This window comes from Pristiophorus japonicus, chromosome 16, assembly GCF_044704955.1.
Source record: "Pristiophorus japonicus isolate sPriJap1 chromosome 16, sPriJap1.hap1, whole genome shotgun sequence".
Classification (NCBI taxonomy): domain Eukaryota; kingdom Metazoa; phylum Chordata; class Chondrichthyes; family Pristiophoridae; genus Pristiophorus; species Pristiophorus japonicus.
In genome coordinates, this window is record NC_091992.1 from 74,064,377 (window position 1) to 74,081,829 (window position 17,453).

At 46.6% G+C, this 17,453-nt stretch overlaps 1 protein-coding gene and 1 long non-coding RNA gene across 6 annotated transcripts in view; one reads left to right on the forward strand and one right to left on the reverse strand.

The window, feature by feature from the left end:
• The window catches only part of LOC139226593 (uncharacterized), a 162,551-nt gene that overhangs the window by 18,027 nt on the left and 127,071 nt on the right, over positions 1-17,453 (reverse strand). The window contains exon 3 of the long non-coding RNA XR_011587292.1: positions 5,596-5,703. This is a non-coding gene — a long non-coding RNA (uncharacterized lncRNA). The remainder of the gene's footprint in view (positions 1-5,595; positions 5,704-17,453) is intronic.
• Positions 1-17,453, forward strand: part of unc13d (unc-13 homolog D (C. elegans)) — a 142,509-nt gene that overhangs the window by 8,337 nt on the left and 116,719 nt on the right. For all 5 annotated transcript variants that reach the window (XM_070857441.1, XM_070857437.1, XM_070857440.1 and 2 more), the window contains exon 2: positions 6,024-6,080. In XM_070857441.1, the coding sequence (XP_070713542.1) occupies positions 6,024-6,080 (57 nt within the window). The remainder of the gene's footprint in view (positions 1-6,023; positions 6,081-17,453) is intronic.

A 17,453-nucleotide genomic window follows, 5' to 3' on the forward strand; every position in this document is an offset into this window, starting at 1 on the left:
GACAAAGAAGTTCAGTGATGGTGGAGGTGGGTGATCCTGTGAAGGTGTTGGTTATAGAGAGGATGTACGGTATCATGTTCAGCTCTGGGTTGAACAGGTTGTCAGGTTGCATACCAGTCTGGTTCAGCTAGATCAAGGAGTCTGGGAGGGGGAAAGAGAGTCTGTGCAAAGGAAACATAGCTTTTAACAGGAGCCGAAAATGACTGTTTTGGACTTCTCAATATCCAGTTGGAGGAAATTCTGGTAATTCTATGACAAATGGCTTTAGGGTCGAGGGAAGTGGTTGAGAAGGAGAGCTGGGTGTATGCATGGAAACTGACCACGGGTCTATAGATGTGTCATTGTGGGGCAGCAGACAGATGAAGAATTAAGGAGACAGCCCAAGGGTCACCGAGCAACACTTAGGAGCGGGAGCCCTCAATGATCAGGAGCGGGAGCCCTCAATGATCAGGAGCGGGAGCCCACAATGAGGCCAGTTCTAGCCCCCCAAACCACTGAGGTCTGTTGACTCAACGCAGATTCAACCTGGGACCTTCCTGTCTGTGTGGTCCAGTCACTGGCTTCCTTCACCAACTGAGCCATTGGGAACTTTCCCACAATAAACCTTGTCCAATTTGAGAACTGTCGATAGAAGATTCTTTCGGGTTTAAGATTAGCAAAGCTTAAGTTGTACCATCTGGAGAGAAGAGAGTTATTGGTGGGCCTCATCCAGTATATCAAATATTCTACAGTACAGATAAAAGTGATCCCCAAGTTTTACTTTAATCAGTTTAGTGGAGGGAGAACTATTTAGGAAAATATATGAAATTAGTAAAAAATACAGAATCATAAGCATGGGGGATTTCAGTTACTCACAAATAAAGTGGCAGAGGGAAAAAGTGAAAGGACAGAAGGAGGTGGAGTTTTTAAAGTGTATACAAAACTGTGTTCTAACTCAGTGTGTAAAGTACCCAACCTCGTACTGAGAAATGAACCGGAACAGATGAGAGAAGTGTGTGTGAAAGAACATCTAGGGAGTAGTGACCAAGATATAAGGTTTAAGATAATGATTGATAGAGATAGATAGTACAAAGACCACAGTAATAGATTGGAAAAAAGCCAATGATGATGGAATGAGGGTGGAGCTAAAGAAGATAAAGTAGAGGGAAAATATTGACAGAGTTAGATCTAAAGTAAAAGAAAAACTTGCATTTATATAACGCCTTTCATGACCACCGGACGTCTCAAAGCGCTTTACAGCCAATGAAGTACTTTTGGAGTGTAGTCACTGTTGTAATGCGGGAAACGTGGCAGCCAATTTGCGCACAGCAAGCTCCCACAAACAGCAATGTGATAACGACCAGATCATCTGTTTTTGTTATGTTGATTGAGGAATAAATATTGGACAGGACACCAGGGATAACTCCCCTGCTCTTCTTCGAAATAGTGCCATGGGATCTTTTACATCCACCTGAGGGGGCACACGGGGCCTCAGTTTATCATCTCATCCAAAAGACAACACCTCTGACAGTGCAGCACTCCCTCAGTACTGCACTCCCTCAGTACTGCACTGGAGTGTCAGCCTAGATTTATGTGCTCAAGTTCCTGGAGTGGGACTTGAACCCACAACCTTCTAACCCAGAGGCGAGTGGGCTATCCACTGAGCCACGGCTGACATGTAGGCAATATTTAAAGGAGAGATCGATAGGAGGAATATATTCCACTTAAAAAATAAGTACAAACTAGTCTAGAATGAGACATCATGGATAAATAAAAGAGGTGAGCATAACATTGAATCTAAAGAAAAAGGCATACACCAAGTACATCCAGAACACCAACGTGTCCTGAATGGGTGAAGCTGTGTGCTCCTCTCCTCGGGATCGGTGCCAGGCCTTCCTATCCTCGGGGCACAGGTCATACTTGAATATTCATAATTCTGTCCAAGTGCAATGAAAACAGTGGTAATACATGCAGTGAAGTAATCTGTGAGAGAGAAAAGAAATAGTAGTGTTCCCCAGTTTGACCTCCAGAGTTTTGTTGAAGAGGCTGAACAGTTCAGTTCGCCTCGCATCCGTTGTCGGGAAATTACTCGTGTCTATAATTAAGGATAGGCTGACTGAACACCTTAAAAAATGTTCAGCTAATCAGAGAGAGTCAGTGTGGATTTGTGAAAGGCAGGTCATGCCTGACAAATCTGACTGAATTTTGTGATTACACAAAGTAGGGTTGTAGTCCCTGGAATTTAGAAGGTTAAGGGATGATTTGATCGAAGCTTTCAATATATTAAGGGGAACAGACAGAGTAGATAGAGAGAAACTATTTATGCTGATTGGGGAGTCTAGGACGAGGGGGCATAGTCTGGTGAAACCAAGAAACACTTTTACACACAAAGGGTGGTAGAAGTTTAAAACTCTCTTCCGCAAATGGCAGTTGATGCTGGGTCAATTGCTAATTTTAAATCTAAGATTGATAGATTTTTCTTAAGTAAAGGTATTAAGGGATTAAGTGCAAAGGATATGGAGTTAGGTCGCAGATCAGCGAAGATCTCATTGAATGGTCTCTCGCAGGTCAGGGAGTGCAGCAGAGCTGGTCTCCAGTCGTCTTGGTTAATCCTTGCCACTGGACCAAGACCTAGCTCTGTCAAGCCCGTGTGGTGGCTGGTGTGCAACGGCCACCACACGTTAAAAAAAATCCACACACAGGCATCTTCCACCCTTCAGGATGTAGTTCAGAACCTGGAATATTAGGTCCTTCATTGAAACACCTGTGAACTCATCCCTTTTTGGCGAGGAAGCAAGTCATCCTCGATTCGAGGGACCGCCTATGATGATGATGACATTGAATGGCAGAACAGGCTCGAAGGACTAAACGGCCTCCTCCTGTTTCTATGTTAGTGGGAAAGCGGGTTGTGTAGAGGACACAGAGAGGCTGCAAAGAGACTTAGATAGGTTAAGCGAATGGGCTAAGGTTTGGCAGATTGAATACAATGTCGGAAAATGTGAGGTCATCCACCTTGGAAAAAAAACAGTAGAAGGGAATATTATTTGAATGGGGAGAAATTACAACATTCTGCAGTGCAGAGGGACCTGGGGGTCCTTGTGCATGAATCCCAAAAAGTTAGTTTGTAGGTGCAGCAAGTAATCAGGAAGGCGAACGGAATGTTGGCCTTCATTGCGAGAGGGATGGAGTACAAAAGCAGGGAGGTCCTGCTGCAACTGTATAGGGTATTGGTGAGGCCGCACCTGGAGAACTGCATGCAGTTTTGGTCACCTTTCTTAAGGAAGGATATACTAGCTTTGGAGGGGGTACAGAGACGATTCACTAGGCTGATTCCGGAGATGAGGGGGTTACCTAATGATGATAGATTGAGTAGACTGGGTCTTTACTCGTTGGAGTTCAGAAGGATGAGGGGTGATCTTATAGAAACATTTAAAATAATGAAAGGGATAGACAAGATAGAGGCAGAGAGGTTGTTTCCACTGGTCGGGGAGACTAGAAATAGGGGGCACAGCCTCAATTTAAAACCGAGTTGAGAAGGAATTTCTTCTCCCAGAGGGTTGTGAATCTGTGGAATTCTCTGCCCAAGGAAGCAGTTGAGGCTAGCTCATTGAATGTATTCAAATCACAGATAGATTTTTAACCAATAAGGGAATTAAGGGTTACGGGGAGCGGGCGGGTAAATGGAACCGAGTCCACAGCCAGATCAACCATGATCTTGTTGAATGGCGGAGCAGGCTCGAGGGCCTACTCCTGTTCCTAATTCTTATGTTCTTATGTTCCTATGTTCCTCAATGCTGCATAGCAGTTTCCCGCAGGTTAAGTTACTGGCAGTTTTACACCAGTGCTTCCACCAATAGATAGTGAAATGAGTATACCCAGGAAAGTTCCACCAATAGATATGGAAATGAGTATACCCAGGAAAGTTCCATGTGTCTCCTTCCAGAGACTAGCAGCAGGCATAACACCTGTTTTAAAGGTGTTAAAGTGAGAAAAGTCAGGGCCATTTATTGTCTTTTACTTCAACAATGACAAAAAGATAAATAAAATATAATTATGGAGTAGAAAAGTGAAGTAAAATTAATTGTAGTGATCACCACAAGTTTGTTGAACTAATTGGATGTTTGAGAAAAAGAAATTAAATGTTTCTCAGTACAATAATCTCCCTCCCCTCACAGGTAATTCTTCAGATGCCTCTAAAAAGGTTGGGGGTTGGGGGGGGGGGAGGGGTATGATCTATGTACGAATGTAAACGATGAGCCTTACTGGCGAGAGCTCTGCCCTGGGGTCTAGCCGTCCCTCAAGTGTTGGTGAATACAGAAGGAGTAGCTAGATGGGCCGAATGGCTTCTCTCGGTCATAGTGACCCACTGCTGGAGCCCTGGCTGGTGTTCGCTTCCCTAGCCAGGTCACTGAGGCTATCTGTTACTCTTATTATGGAAGTGGTTGGAATATTATTACTGTATGGGCTGTGTTGGGATATTGTTACCAAGGGCTGGATTTTTGGCTTTGATATTTTTTGGGCGGTAATGGTGGGAGCGCTCCAAGAGATGTCTCGGGGGGGGGGGGGGGACCGTAAAACCCTAAAAAAAGCCACAAAAACATTCCCAAAACATTGCCCATGCCATCACAACACAAATCGCAAAATAAATTGAGAAAAAACAATCGCACTTACCTCAGGAGTCCGTTACTCACCTCTTCGCTGTCGGTAGCGTTGGACCACCCGATTTCCCAGACGGTCACTGTGGGCCGCGCTGCAGGGTGGATGGGTCAGGTGGGAGTCAAAACTCGCGCCGATGTCACAACCAGGGGCGTTGCACACTGCGCGCAGCTCTTCCGGGCGGTGCTGCTCCGCGCCGCCGTTAAACCGGACCCGAGGATCGCTGGAGGCTGACCGCCCGCCCATAACGCCTCACCGCCGCCATTGCCGTTGCTCCGGGGGGAGAAACGGAGCAGAGGGAAGTCGAAAATCCACCCAATGTGTGTTGTGTTAAAGTATATGCTGGAGTAATATAACTCTTCACTACCTATGCCGTGGCCGTAGTATGTACCGTTACCAGGAGGCATTGCAGCAATTCACCGAGGTTACTGCAGCACCTTCTTCCCCTGTGACCTCTATCTCCAGGAAGAACAAGAGCAGAAATGCCCTGGGGGCAACCATGAACTCCAAGCTCCCCTCCAAGTCACACACCTTGGATATATAGCGTTATCTGTTCATCACTGGGTCACTATTGGAGAATTCCTTATCTCCCACCCTTGTGGAAGGACCATCAACACATGGACAGCAGCGGTTGAAGGAGAAGGCCCATCACCACCTTCTCAGGACAACTAGGGACCGACAATACTTGCTGGCTTGGCCCTGGCCACTCACATCTCAGACACAATGATTAAATTGTGACTTTTCCAGTATTTACCCAGTGCTCCTTTTTTCCAAACTGGACACCTTTTCTACCCTCGAAGTTCCAAATCCCTTGTCCTACACACTCTGCTGTCTAGATTGTTCAAATCTAGACTCACCGCACCGCCCCCTTCCCAGGATCTCACTCTTTCCCAGGATCTCAACCCTGCGGGACTCCTCACATTGTTTAGCATTTCCTTCCTCCTACAATCAAACACAAACCTGGTGTCACCTCAGAACTACTTCCTGCTTTGCCTCATCAGCTCTCCTGCTCGTTTCAGCCTTGCCGATGTCCTGCACTCTGGGTCTCGGCCCTTCACCAGGATCTCCCTATTTAAACAAAAAATGAAACACGATCAAATGGATTAGATCATTCAATATTTTAGGTTCTTGGACTCTGAATATGGAGTATGGCTTTCAACCATCTCATCATAGTTCTGCAATTAATTAGCTGTACCTAGAAGCTCAAGGCCCAGGCAAATGCTTGAGCCCAGGCAAGTGCTTGGGGCCCAATTAAGCAACTTTATTAAGCTTTCTTTGGGCCAATACGCTGCTGTGGAAAGCCCTTCCATAATTGCCCATGTTCTCTTGGGAACATCAGGTATTGATTTGATATTGATCTGACCTATTTGTGTAATGTTATTCCACAGATGGAGCCACAAGCCCCGAGAGGAGAGACCAGACCTGCTCAGTTAACAAAGGCTGAGGTAAAAGCATGCGTAGTATGTATGTCTGTACACGTCTGGATGTTTACATGCGAGTGTGTGCATGTATCTGGTACATGTAAGCCGGACAGGAAAGCCATGTACTCAGTGTATTAGCTACATTCAGTTACTCACTGACTCAGTGCAGGGCTCGTGGTCTGCTCTGGGTTGCCACCTTTTGGTTTGCTAAAGTAGGGATATGCAGGATAGAACATTCCATAATAGGGGTTGAGAGGATAAATACACGACTTAACAAACATAATGCTAAACCATAGACTTCTTATTCCTGCCTCCTAAACTGCAGTCATGGTTGGAGCATTCCTTTTAAAGGTTTTTGTTGTTCGTTGCTGCTTCAAGTGGTCCTTTCTTCATAGAATCATAGAAAAATTACAACACAGGAGGCCATTTGGCCCATCGTGTCCGTGCTGGCCGACCAAGAGTTACCCAGCCTAATCCCACTTTCCAGCTCTGGGTCCGTAGCCCTGCAGGTTACAGCACTTCAGGTGCACGTCCAAGTATTTTTTAAATGTGGTGAGGGTTTCTGCCTCTACCACCCTTTCAGGCCGTGAGTTCCAGACCCCCACCATCCTCTGTGTGAAGAAATGTTTCCTCATCTCCCCTCTAATCCTTCTACCAATGACTTTAAATCTATGTCCCCTGGTTGTTGACCCCTCTGCTAAGGGAAATAGGTCCTTCCTATCCACTATCTAGGCCCCTCATAATTTTATAATACCTCAATTAAATCTCCCCTCTGCCTCCTCTGTTCCACGAAAAACAACTCTAGCCTAGCTGATCTTTCCTCATAGCTAAAGTTTTCCAGTCCTGGCAACATCCTCTCTAATGCAATCACATCTTTCCTATAATGTGGTGACCAGAACTGCACGCAGTACTCCAGCTGTGGCCTAACTAGTGTTTTGTACAGTTCAAGCATAACTTCCCTGCTCTTGTATTCTATGCCTCGGCTAATAAAGGCAAGCATTCCGTATGCCATTTTAACCACCTTATCGACCTGTCCTGCTATCTTTAAGGATCTGTGGACATACACGCCAAGGTCCCTCTGTTCCTCCACACTGCTCACTATCCTCCCATTTATTGTGTATTCCCTTGCCTTGCTGCCCCTCCCCAAATGCATTACCTCACACTTTTCCGGATTGAATTCCATTTGCCACTGTTCTGCCCAACTGACCAGTACATCGATATCTTCCTGCAGTCCGCAGCTTTCCTCCTCAATGTCAACCACACGGCCAATTTTTGTATCATCTGCAAATTTCTTTATCATGCCCCCTACATTTAAGTCTAAATCATTAATATATACTACAAAAAGTAAAGGACCTATTGAGCCCTGTGGAGACCCACTGGAAACAGCCTTCCAGTTACAAAAATCCCTCTCAACCATTACCCTTTGCTTCCTCCCACGGAGCCAATTTTGGATCCAATTTGCCACTCTCCCTTGGATCCCATGGCTTTTACTTTTTTGATCAGCCTACCAAAAGTTAAATTCATGAAACCCACTGCAAGAGTTCTTGGAGTTGACTTTCACACATTGTTCAGCCTTGACAAGGTCTGCTCTCTGACCATCCATAGATTCTTCATCACTTTTCCCCTGGAGCATTGCTCCCAGGCACTGCGAACACATGCTCCACTATTCTCGGAGAGCTTGGTACTTGCAGTAGAAGTTTGCCTAGTTGTGACCCACTCATTCTGTGTCCCGGAGCTTTGGCATTACTTCACGGAGTGCACACAATTAATCGTACAATGCTTCTCCACCCAGGTCTGCCACATTTGGAGCCTCGATAGGGTCCATCAGGCCCTCAAATGTGAACTGAGTGTGCAGACCAAGTATTGTGAAGCGTTTCAGGGACTTGTCTCAAAGGGGAACCATTTATTCAAGTAGTCAATGTTTCTCTCTTCACCTTCAAAATCTGGTTCACTGTGAGACCAAAGAAGTTGCTTGTTCTTCAAATTGGCTCTCAGATTTTCCATCACTCCGTATACATTTGTGCCCTGAGTTGTGTCACTTTCCTGCACTTTCATTGCTGTGTGAAGAACATTCATGTAGTTGTACACAAAGTATAAATGGCATTAAGGTGTCAGCCGTGGCTCAGTAATAGCACTCTCGTCTCTGAGCCATTGGTTCAAGTCCCAATCCAGAGACTTGAGCACATATTCTGTGTGACACTCCCAGTGCAGTGCTGAGGGAGTGCTGCACTGTTGGAGATGCCATCTTTTGGATGAGACATTGAACCGAGGCCCCGTCTGCCCACTCAAGAGGACATAAAAGCATGGGAGTTCTCCCAGGTGTCTTGGCCAATATTTATCATATCACTAAAACAGATGATCTGGTCATTTATCATATTGGTGTGCAAAAATTATCTGCCTCATTTCCTCACATTACAACAGTGACTACACTCCAAAAGTACTTCATTGGCAGAAGCGCTTTGGGATGTCTCGTGAAAGGCGCTATATATATATGCCAGTTTTTCTTCTTTAGTATTCAGGAAGAGCTAGATGATCTTCACTTATCAGCTTATGTTATTGGTCAGTGATGAAGTCCCATATCAGTACGGGGTCTGAGCTTGTCCCTGTGAAATGAAGAATGCTTTCATGGCCTTCCAGCATTTCACAATCTCTGGTCGGGGTTGTTGTGTATCGATAAAGCATGCACTCCCATGTTCCGCCACCAGGGAGCTCATCCCCTGAAGTCCCAAGGGATCCCAGCATCACTTGGGAGCACTGTATATAAGCCAGCCTCTAAGGCCCGTTCCTCACTCTGGAGTGTCTTATTAAAGACCTAGGTCACTGTTACTTTAACCTTCCCGTGTGCAGCCTCATCTGTGTTAGGAACACAATAAGTGGCTACGAGAATACGAATCCAACGCAAAGATACAGCAAACTGTGGGCATTCTGGAGAAGTTCTCGGAGGGTGAGGACTGGGAAGTTTATGTCGAACGGCTAGACCAGTACTTTGTAGCCAACGAGCTAGACGGAGAAGGAAGCGCTGCAAAAAGGAGAGCGGTCCTCCTCACAGTCTGCGGGGCACCAACCTACAACCTCATGAAGAATCTTCTAGTTCTGGTGAAACCCACAGATAAGTCATATGAGGAGCTGTGTACACTGGTTCGAGAGCTTCTTAAGGAAGAGCGTGCTGCTGGCGAGGTAGTGGTTCTACACGTGCCAGTGATCTGAAGGTCAGGAAGTGGCGAGCTACGTCACCGAGCTAAGGCGACTTACAGGACAATGTGAGTTTGATGGCTACTTGGGTATTGGCCACGAGACCATCCTACGAAAACTTTTGACTGTAGAGACACCGACCCTCAGTAAGGGCATTGCGATAGCACAGGCGTTTATGTCCACCAGTGATAACACCAAACAAGTGCTAGCAATGTTCATAAATTAACTGGAACTGTGTTTGCGAGCAGAAATGTACAGGGCAGAACCCACGAGTCTGCAACTGCCAGCAGGCCTCAGGTGACCCGATGACTCAGAGTCCCCAACAAAGGATGAATGCAAGGCAATTCACACCTTGTTGGCATTGTGCAGACTTCCATTCAGCCTATTCATGCCGCTTCAAAGGGTATGTTTGCAAGAGCTGTGGAACAATGGGGCACCTCCAACGAGTTTGCAAATGAGCAGCAAGCTCTGCAAAACCTGCTAACCACCACGTGGCAGAGGAAGATCGGTCCATGGTGGATCAAAGCAATTTCGAGCCTCAAAGAGAGGAGGCAGATGCTGAAGTACACAGGGTGCACACATTTTCGACAAAATGGCCACCTATAATGCTAAACGTAAAATTGAATGGCTTACCTATACCATGGAACTGGACATTGGCGCTAGCCAATCCATCATAAGTAAAGAGATGTTTAAGACTGTGGTGCAACAAGACATTCAGACCAGCCCTGAGCCCCATCTACACGAAACTGAGAATGTACACCAAAGAGCTTATCACTGTCCTGGGCAGTGCTATGGTTAAGGTCACCTATGAGGGCACGGTGCACGAACTGCCACTCTGGATTGTTTCAGGTGATGGCTCTGCACTGCTTGGAAGGAGCTGGCTGGGCAAAATCCGCTGGAACTGGGATGACATCCGAGCGCTATCACATGTCGATGTGACCTCATGTCCCCAGGTTCTTAACAAATTTCTTTCCCTTTTTGAGCCAGGCATTGGAAACTTTTCCGGGGTGAAGGTGCGGATCCACTTGGTCCCAGAGGCACGACCCATTCACCACAAGGCGCGAGCGGTACCTCACATGATGAGGGAGAGAGTGGAAATCGAGCTGGACAGGCTGCAACGCGAAGGCATCATCTCCCCAGTGGAATTCAGCAAGTTGGCCAGCCAGATTGTTCCAGTACTCAAAAGTGATGGCACGGTCAGGATTTGCAGTGATTATAAAGTAGTTATGAATCGTTTCTCGCTACAGGACCAATACCCGCTACCTAAGGCAAATGACCTATTTGCGACGCTGGCAGGAGGCAAGACGTTCACCAAGCTCGACCTGACTTCGGCCCACATGACGCAGGAGCTGGAGGAGTCTTCGAAGGGCCTCACCTGCATCAACACGCACAAGGGACTGTTCATCTACAACAGATGCCCGTTTGGAATTCGGTCGGCTGCAGTGATCTTTCAGAGAAACATGGAGAGCCTACTCAAGTCAATACCACACACAGTGGTCTTTTAGGACGACATATTGGTCACAGGTCGGGACACCGCCAAGCACCTACAAAACCTGGAGGAGGTCCTCCAGCGACTGGATCGCGTAGGGCTGTGGCTGAAGAGGTCGAAATGCGTCTTCATGGCAACAGAAATGGAGTTTTTGGGGAGAAAGATCGCGGCGGACGGCATTCCGCCCACAGACACCAAAACAGAGGCTATCAGGAATGCGCCCAGGCCACAGAACGTCACGGAGCTGCAGTTGTTCCTGGGACTCAACTATTTTGGTAACTTCTTACTGTGGTTCAGCATCCTTTTAGAGCCCCTACATGTGTTATTGCACAAAGGTGAAAACTGGGTATGGGGGAAAAAAACAAGTAATTGCTTTTGAGAAAGCCAGAAACATTTTATGCTCCAACAAGCTGCTTGTATTGTATAACCCATGTAAAAGACTTGTGCTAGCATGTGACGCGTCATCGTACGGAGTTGGGTGTGTATTACAACAAGCTAACGTTGCGGGGAAGTTGCAACCGGTCGCCTATGCTTCCAGGAGCTTGTCTAAGGCCGAGAGGGCCGACAGTATGATTGAGAAAGAGGCATTAGCGTGTGTGTTCGGGGTAAAGAAAATGCATCAGTACCTGTTTGGCCTCAAATTTGAGCTGGAAACCGATCACAAGCCCCTCACATCCCTGTTCACTGAAAACAAGGAGATAAATACTAATGCCTCAGCCCACATACAAAGATGGGCACTCGCGCTATCAGCGTATAACTATACCATCCGCCACAGGCCAGGCACCGAGAACTGTGCGGATGCTCTCAGTCGGCTACCATTGCCCACCACGGGGGTGGAAATGGCGCAGCCTGCAAATTTGTTGATGGTAATGGAAGCGTTTGAAAATGATAAATCACCTGTCACGGCCTGCCAGATCAGGACTTGGACCAGCCAAGATCCTCTGCTGTCCCTAGTAAAAAAAAACTGTACTGCATGGGAGCTGGGCCAGCATCCCTGTTGAAATGCAATAGCCAATCAAGCCATTCCAGCGGCAAAAGGACGAGCTGTCCATTCAGGCAGGCTGCCTGTTGTGGGGTAACCACGTAGTGCTACCAAAAAAGGGCTGGGAGACGTTCATCTCGCATCTCCACAGCACACACCCGGGTATAGTAATAATGAAAGCGATAGCCAGATCCCACATGTGACTTAGAGTTCTGTGTACGGCAATGCAGCGTATGTGCTCAGTTGAGCAATGTGCCCAGAGAGGCACCACTATGTTTGTGGTCCTGGCTCTCCAGACCATGATCGAGGATCCATGTCGACTATGCGGGCCCGTTTCTCGGTAAAATGTTCCTGGTAGTGGTGGATGCTTTTTCAAAATAGATTGAATGTGAAATAATGTCGGAAGCACCGCCACCGCCACCATTGAAAGCCTGAGGGCCATGTTTGCCACCCACGGCCTGCCTGACATACTGGTCAGTGACAATGGACCATGTTTCACCAGTGCCAAATTTAAAGAATTTATGACCCACAATGGGATCAAATATGTCACCTCGGCGCCGTTTAAACCAACCTCCAATGGGCAGGCAGAGCGGGCAGTACAAACCATCAGAGTCTTAAACGAGTCACAGAAGGCTCACTCCAAACCTGTCTGTCCCGAGTACTGCTCAGCTACCGCACAAGACCCCACTCGTTCACAGGGGTGCCCCTGGCTGAGCTACTCATGAAAAGGACACTTAAAACCAGACTCTCGCTGGTTCACCCCAACCTGCATGATCAGGTAGAGAGCAGGCGGCAGCAACAAAATGTAAACAATGGTCGCGCCACTGTGTCACAGGAAATTGATCTGAATGACCCTGTGTATGTGCTAAACTATGGACATGGTCCTATTGGATCGCGGCCACGGTGATAATTAAAGAAGGGAATAGGGTGTTTGTAGTCAAACTAGACAATGGACAAATTTGTAGAAAGCACCTGGACCAAACGAGGCTGCAGTTCACAGACTGCATTGAACAACCCACAGCAGACACCACCTTTTTTGAGCCCACAACACACACCCAAAGGATCAACGACACCATCCCGGACCAGGAAATCTAACCCATCATGCCCAACAAGGCCAGGCTCACCTAGCAGCCCTGCAGGGCCAATAACAAGCCAGCCCAGCGAGGGCACAGCCAACACACCAGAACAGACATTTGTACCGAAGTGGTCCACCAGGGAAAGAAAGGCTCCCGACTGCCTCACCTTGTAAATAGTTTTCACTTTGACTTTGGGGGGGCAGGGAAGTGATGTGCATCTGTAAAGCATGCACTCCCATGTTCCGCCACCAGGGAGCTCATCCTCTGAAGTCCCAAAGGATCCCAGCATCCCTTGGGAGCACTGTATATAAGACGGCCCCTAAGGCCTGTTCCTCACTCTGGGGTGACTTATTAAAGACTGAGGTCACTGTTACTTTAACCACCCTGTGTTAGGAACACAATAGGGGTGACAGACACCTCACTGGAATGTGCTGCAGAAGATCGTGCATTCTTCCTTCACCGACTCAAAACGTTCCTGAAGTTCCTCCACCTTCGTTGCAAGGCTCAAAAACTCGTTCTATATCTGGATCGCCAAACTCACCCACTCGTGCCTCCATGAGTCGTGGGCATTGCAGTTTGCTCACAGCAAGTTGGAAAATATGGAAAAATTTGCCCATAATTAATGGACTCATTCATTGTCAGTCAAAGGATGCCAAGTTTTGCCAGTGTCATCCAAAATTTCTGTTTCTAACATCTGCTGTATCTTCAGTCTTTGCAAAGGCTGCTGATAGGGTGAGATGAAGTAGGGATGGAAGGAGGCTCGTGTGGAGAGTAAACACCGGCACGGACCAGTTGGGCCGAATGGCATGTTTCTGTGCGGTACATTCTATGTAATTTTATGTAAAAATGATGCACCCCTCTCCAGCATCGCTGGACATGGGAAAATAGCATATCACCAGCTGTTACTCTTTAATGTTGAACTTATTCGAGGTGTTAGTGGCTGCCCATACCCTAACTCGCACCAAGTCCCGCTCACCCATCACCCCCTATGCTCGCTGACCTACATTGGCTCCCGGTTAAGCAACGCCTCAATTTCAAAATTCTCATCCTTGTTTTCAAATCCCTCCATGGCCCTCACCCCTCCCTATCTCTCTAATCTCCTCCAGTCTCAGAAGCAACCACCCGCCCGCACCCCCCCCCTCCCCAGAGATGTCTGTGCTCTGCTAATTGTGCCCTCTTGGGCACCCTTGATTATAAATCGCTCAACCATTGGTGGCCGTGCCTTCTGTTGCCTGGGCCCCAAGCTCTGGAACGCTGTGCCTAAACCTCTCTATCTCTTTTTCCTCCTTGAAGACGCTTCTCAAAACCTTCCTCTTTGACCAATGCCTTAATTTCTCCTTATGTGGCTCGGTGTCAAATTTTGTGACTGATAATACTCCTGTGAAGCACCTTGGGATGTTTCACTACGTTAAAGGTGCTATATAAATACAAGTTGTTGTTGTTGATTGCGTTTCAGATCATGCAACAGCAGCTAAACTGAACAGGGCAACAAAATATTTTCCACATGCTTTCACATTTTGTCCTCCCACAATGAATAATTTGACCCAACTTTGAATCAGAAAGTAGTTTAGCATCAGCTTCGTCACACAGTCAAATGACAACACGCTGTGAAGATGCACAAAGCACGGTGCACACGGGCTACGGTGCAGCAACCACACCGGTCTCCTCAGGAGAGTCTCTAGGTGTGAAACTATTGTGTTAAACTGCTGCTCACACTTGCTGTTTCTGTGTGTTCATGTGTTTTGTCACGGCACCAACACCTTTACTGTTAATGGAAAGTGACATTAGGCACATGATGCAGATCCTGTTTACCATACTCTCTCTCTCTCTCTCTCTCTCTCTCTCTCTCTTCCCTCTTCCCTCTTCTTCCCCCCCCCCCCCCCCTTCGGGTGCCCCTACGTTTAGATGCTTACTCCTCACTCATGGTCCTGTATTGTTAAATAACACAAAACTTCGAAGCGCCGCGTCAGATGTTACTGTCCGGTTACTTTTTTGATGTATTAATATTACTATTAATACTAGTATTAGCACTAGTATTAGTATTACTATTACTGGTGTTAGTACTGCTATTAGCATGTATTATTACTGGTATTAGCACTAGTATTATTATTACTAGTACTGCTATTAATACTGCTATTAGTACTGCTTTCCTACATTACAACAGTGCCTATACTTCAAAAAATCTACCCCATTGGCTGTAAGGCTCTTTGGAACATCCTGAGGTTGTGAAAGGCGCTATAGAAATGCAAGTCCTTTTTCTTATTCTGATTACGTCAATCTCAGACAGTCCCTACAATTAACATAACACAGAACTTTATCAAATATACATGCAGTCAAAACCACCATTCCAATTACCTCAATTGCTTTAATGTATTCTCCACAAGCATTATTTTACAATTATAATGATATATATGGTGAGTGCTGCACACACAAAATCTTTATTAATATTAAACGTTATGTTAATTTGCAGCTGAAATGTAATGCCCAGAGCTAATGTATAAACAGGCCAGACCCTTTCAGCCTGCCATCATTCGGTGTGTTTTCTGTTAAGTCCAACTGAACATTAAATAAACACCTCTCTCAATGGGGGTAACTTTGACTTTGTATAAAGTGAGGGATAGTGAATTGGCAGCCCCTTTTAGATCTCCCGATTCTTATTTCCCTGAAGTCAACAGATAAGAATTGGATGAAAAACAGATTGCCGATTCGCTGTCACCATTTTACACTATTGCACCAAAGTCAAAATTGCCTCATCTCTCATATATAATGTTTGTGTGTGTGTGCAGGAGAACGATTCTGCATACCACGCCTCTTTTCTCAAACGAAGGGTAGAAAAGGTACCGTAAACTGCTTACTTCCCAAAATTAAATCCAATTATGGTCATTCCACACTTCCAGTGTTTTATTTTCACCGGAAATTGGCCACAGAACATTCTAGTACTGGTGACAGAGCGAGTGACACTGAGAGGAGAGGTTATGACATTTCCTGTCACCATTCCTGTAACTGATTTCATCACATGGCACAATGGAAACTCGAAATTAAGAAATCGGAAGAAACAGCAGATCATAGAGATGAAAGTGCTTCAGTAGTTGCTGAGTTACAACAGGCAGCGAGTGGGCCCAGTGGGTTGGACACTGTCCTTTACGTTTGATGGGTTGATGTCTTCTCTGCCCCCTGTAAGGTTTGTGTTGGGGGAAATCACTGTGGGTGCCGTCCTATTGAGGGGGTAACAGACATGGTGGACAGAACCTCCCCAGCCCTGCGAGCGCAGGTTTGGAGGCGGGCTCGCTGTCAAATTGACAGTGGGTCAGGATCCCGCTCTGATCCCGCCTCTGTCAGTTTCTGACCTGTCAGGACTGCGTGTGGATCGCAGACCCGACAGCAAGCGGTGGGCCAGTTAATTAAGATAGTTAGAAGGTAGTTGAATGCTAGTTAAGAGGATTAAAAGCAGGCACTTACGGTTTTACCAACCTTTCGACAGGTTTGCTGTCCCTTGGAGAACTCACCAGGTAAGTGCAGTTAGGTTCTCAGTGACTCTCCATTGCTTTGGCCAGTTGGCAGCTGCAGAGGTGGAATAAAACCTGTTCACTTCCAGAAGCTGACACCTTCAGGATTTGGAAGACACTTTTGAGCTGTATGCAATTTAGAAGTGTTTGCAGTGAACTTTCTATTCACTGTCACCTCCTTGGAGCAACCTCTCTCATCATTGACAGATCGCTCCTGTCATCTCAATTTTGTCTGCCATCTATTCCAGCAGCATCAGTGCCTTTGACAAAATCTCACCTTGGTCCTCAGAATCCCAACACAATCAGCCCCAACATCAATATCACTAAAAACACCAGCATCACCAACCTTCTCCGCAATCACCTGATGCTGCACAGGACACAGGGCATCAGCACCCGAATACATTGTTGCCCGGGAGGCCATGGATGGCCTCACCATGGCCATATTTACTTCACTTGATGCTGTGCACTCTGGCTGCCACATGATGCATCCCACACCAGCACCATGAAACATCCCTGTAATGCCCAAGCCATTCCTTTCACACTCATCACCTTTGTGGGGTGGGTACCATTATGTCTCACCATTCACTACAATTCACTAAGCCACTTCCAAAGGTGCTCACAAATCTGTCCAACAACGCAAAGTAATGAAAATAAAGATTTCAACATTTGACAACACATCAACGTGAACTTTACATGAACATTGGCTAAATGACCCAAGTGCCTACCCTTGTGTATTGTTAGTTGGTATAATTGGATTAGGAGGAGGGCGAGTGTAAGGAGTGGCTAGTGAGATGGGGATGTGATCATGTCCATTGATGGTAATGTCCTTTAGGGAAGGAAATCTGCCTTTCTTACCTGGTCTGGCGTATGTGAATCCAGACCCACAGCAACATGGTTGACTCTTAACTGCCTTCTGAAATGGCCCATCAAGCCACTCATTTGTACCAAACCGCTACAACAAACATAAGAACATAAGAAATAGGAGCAGGAGTAGGCCACTTGACCCCTCAAGCCTGCTCCGCCATTCAATAAGATCATGACTGATCCGATCCCGGCCTCAACTCCACTTCCCCGCCTGCTCCCCATAACCCTTGACTCCCTTATCGTTCAAAAATCTGTCTATCTCCACCTTAAATATATTCAAAGACCCAA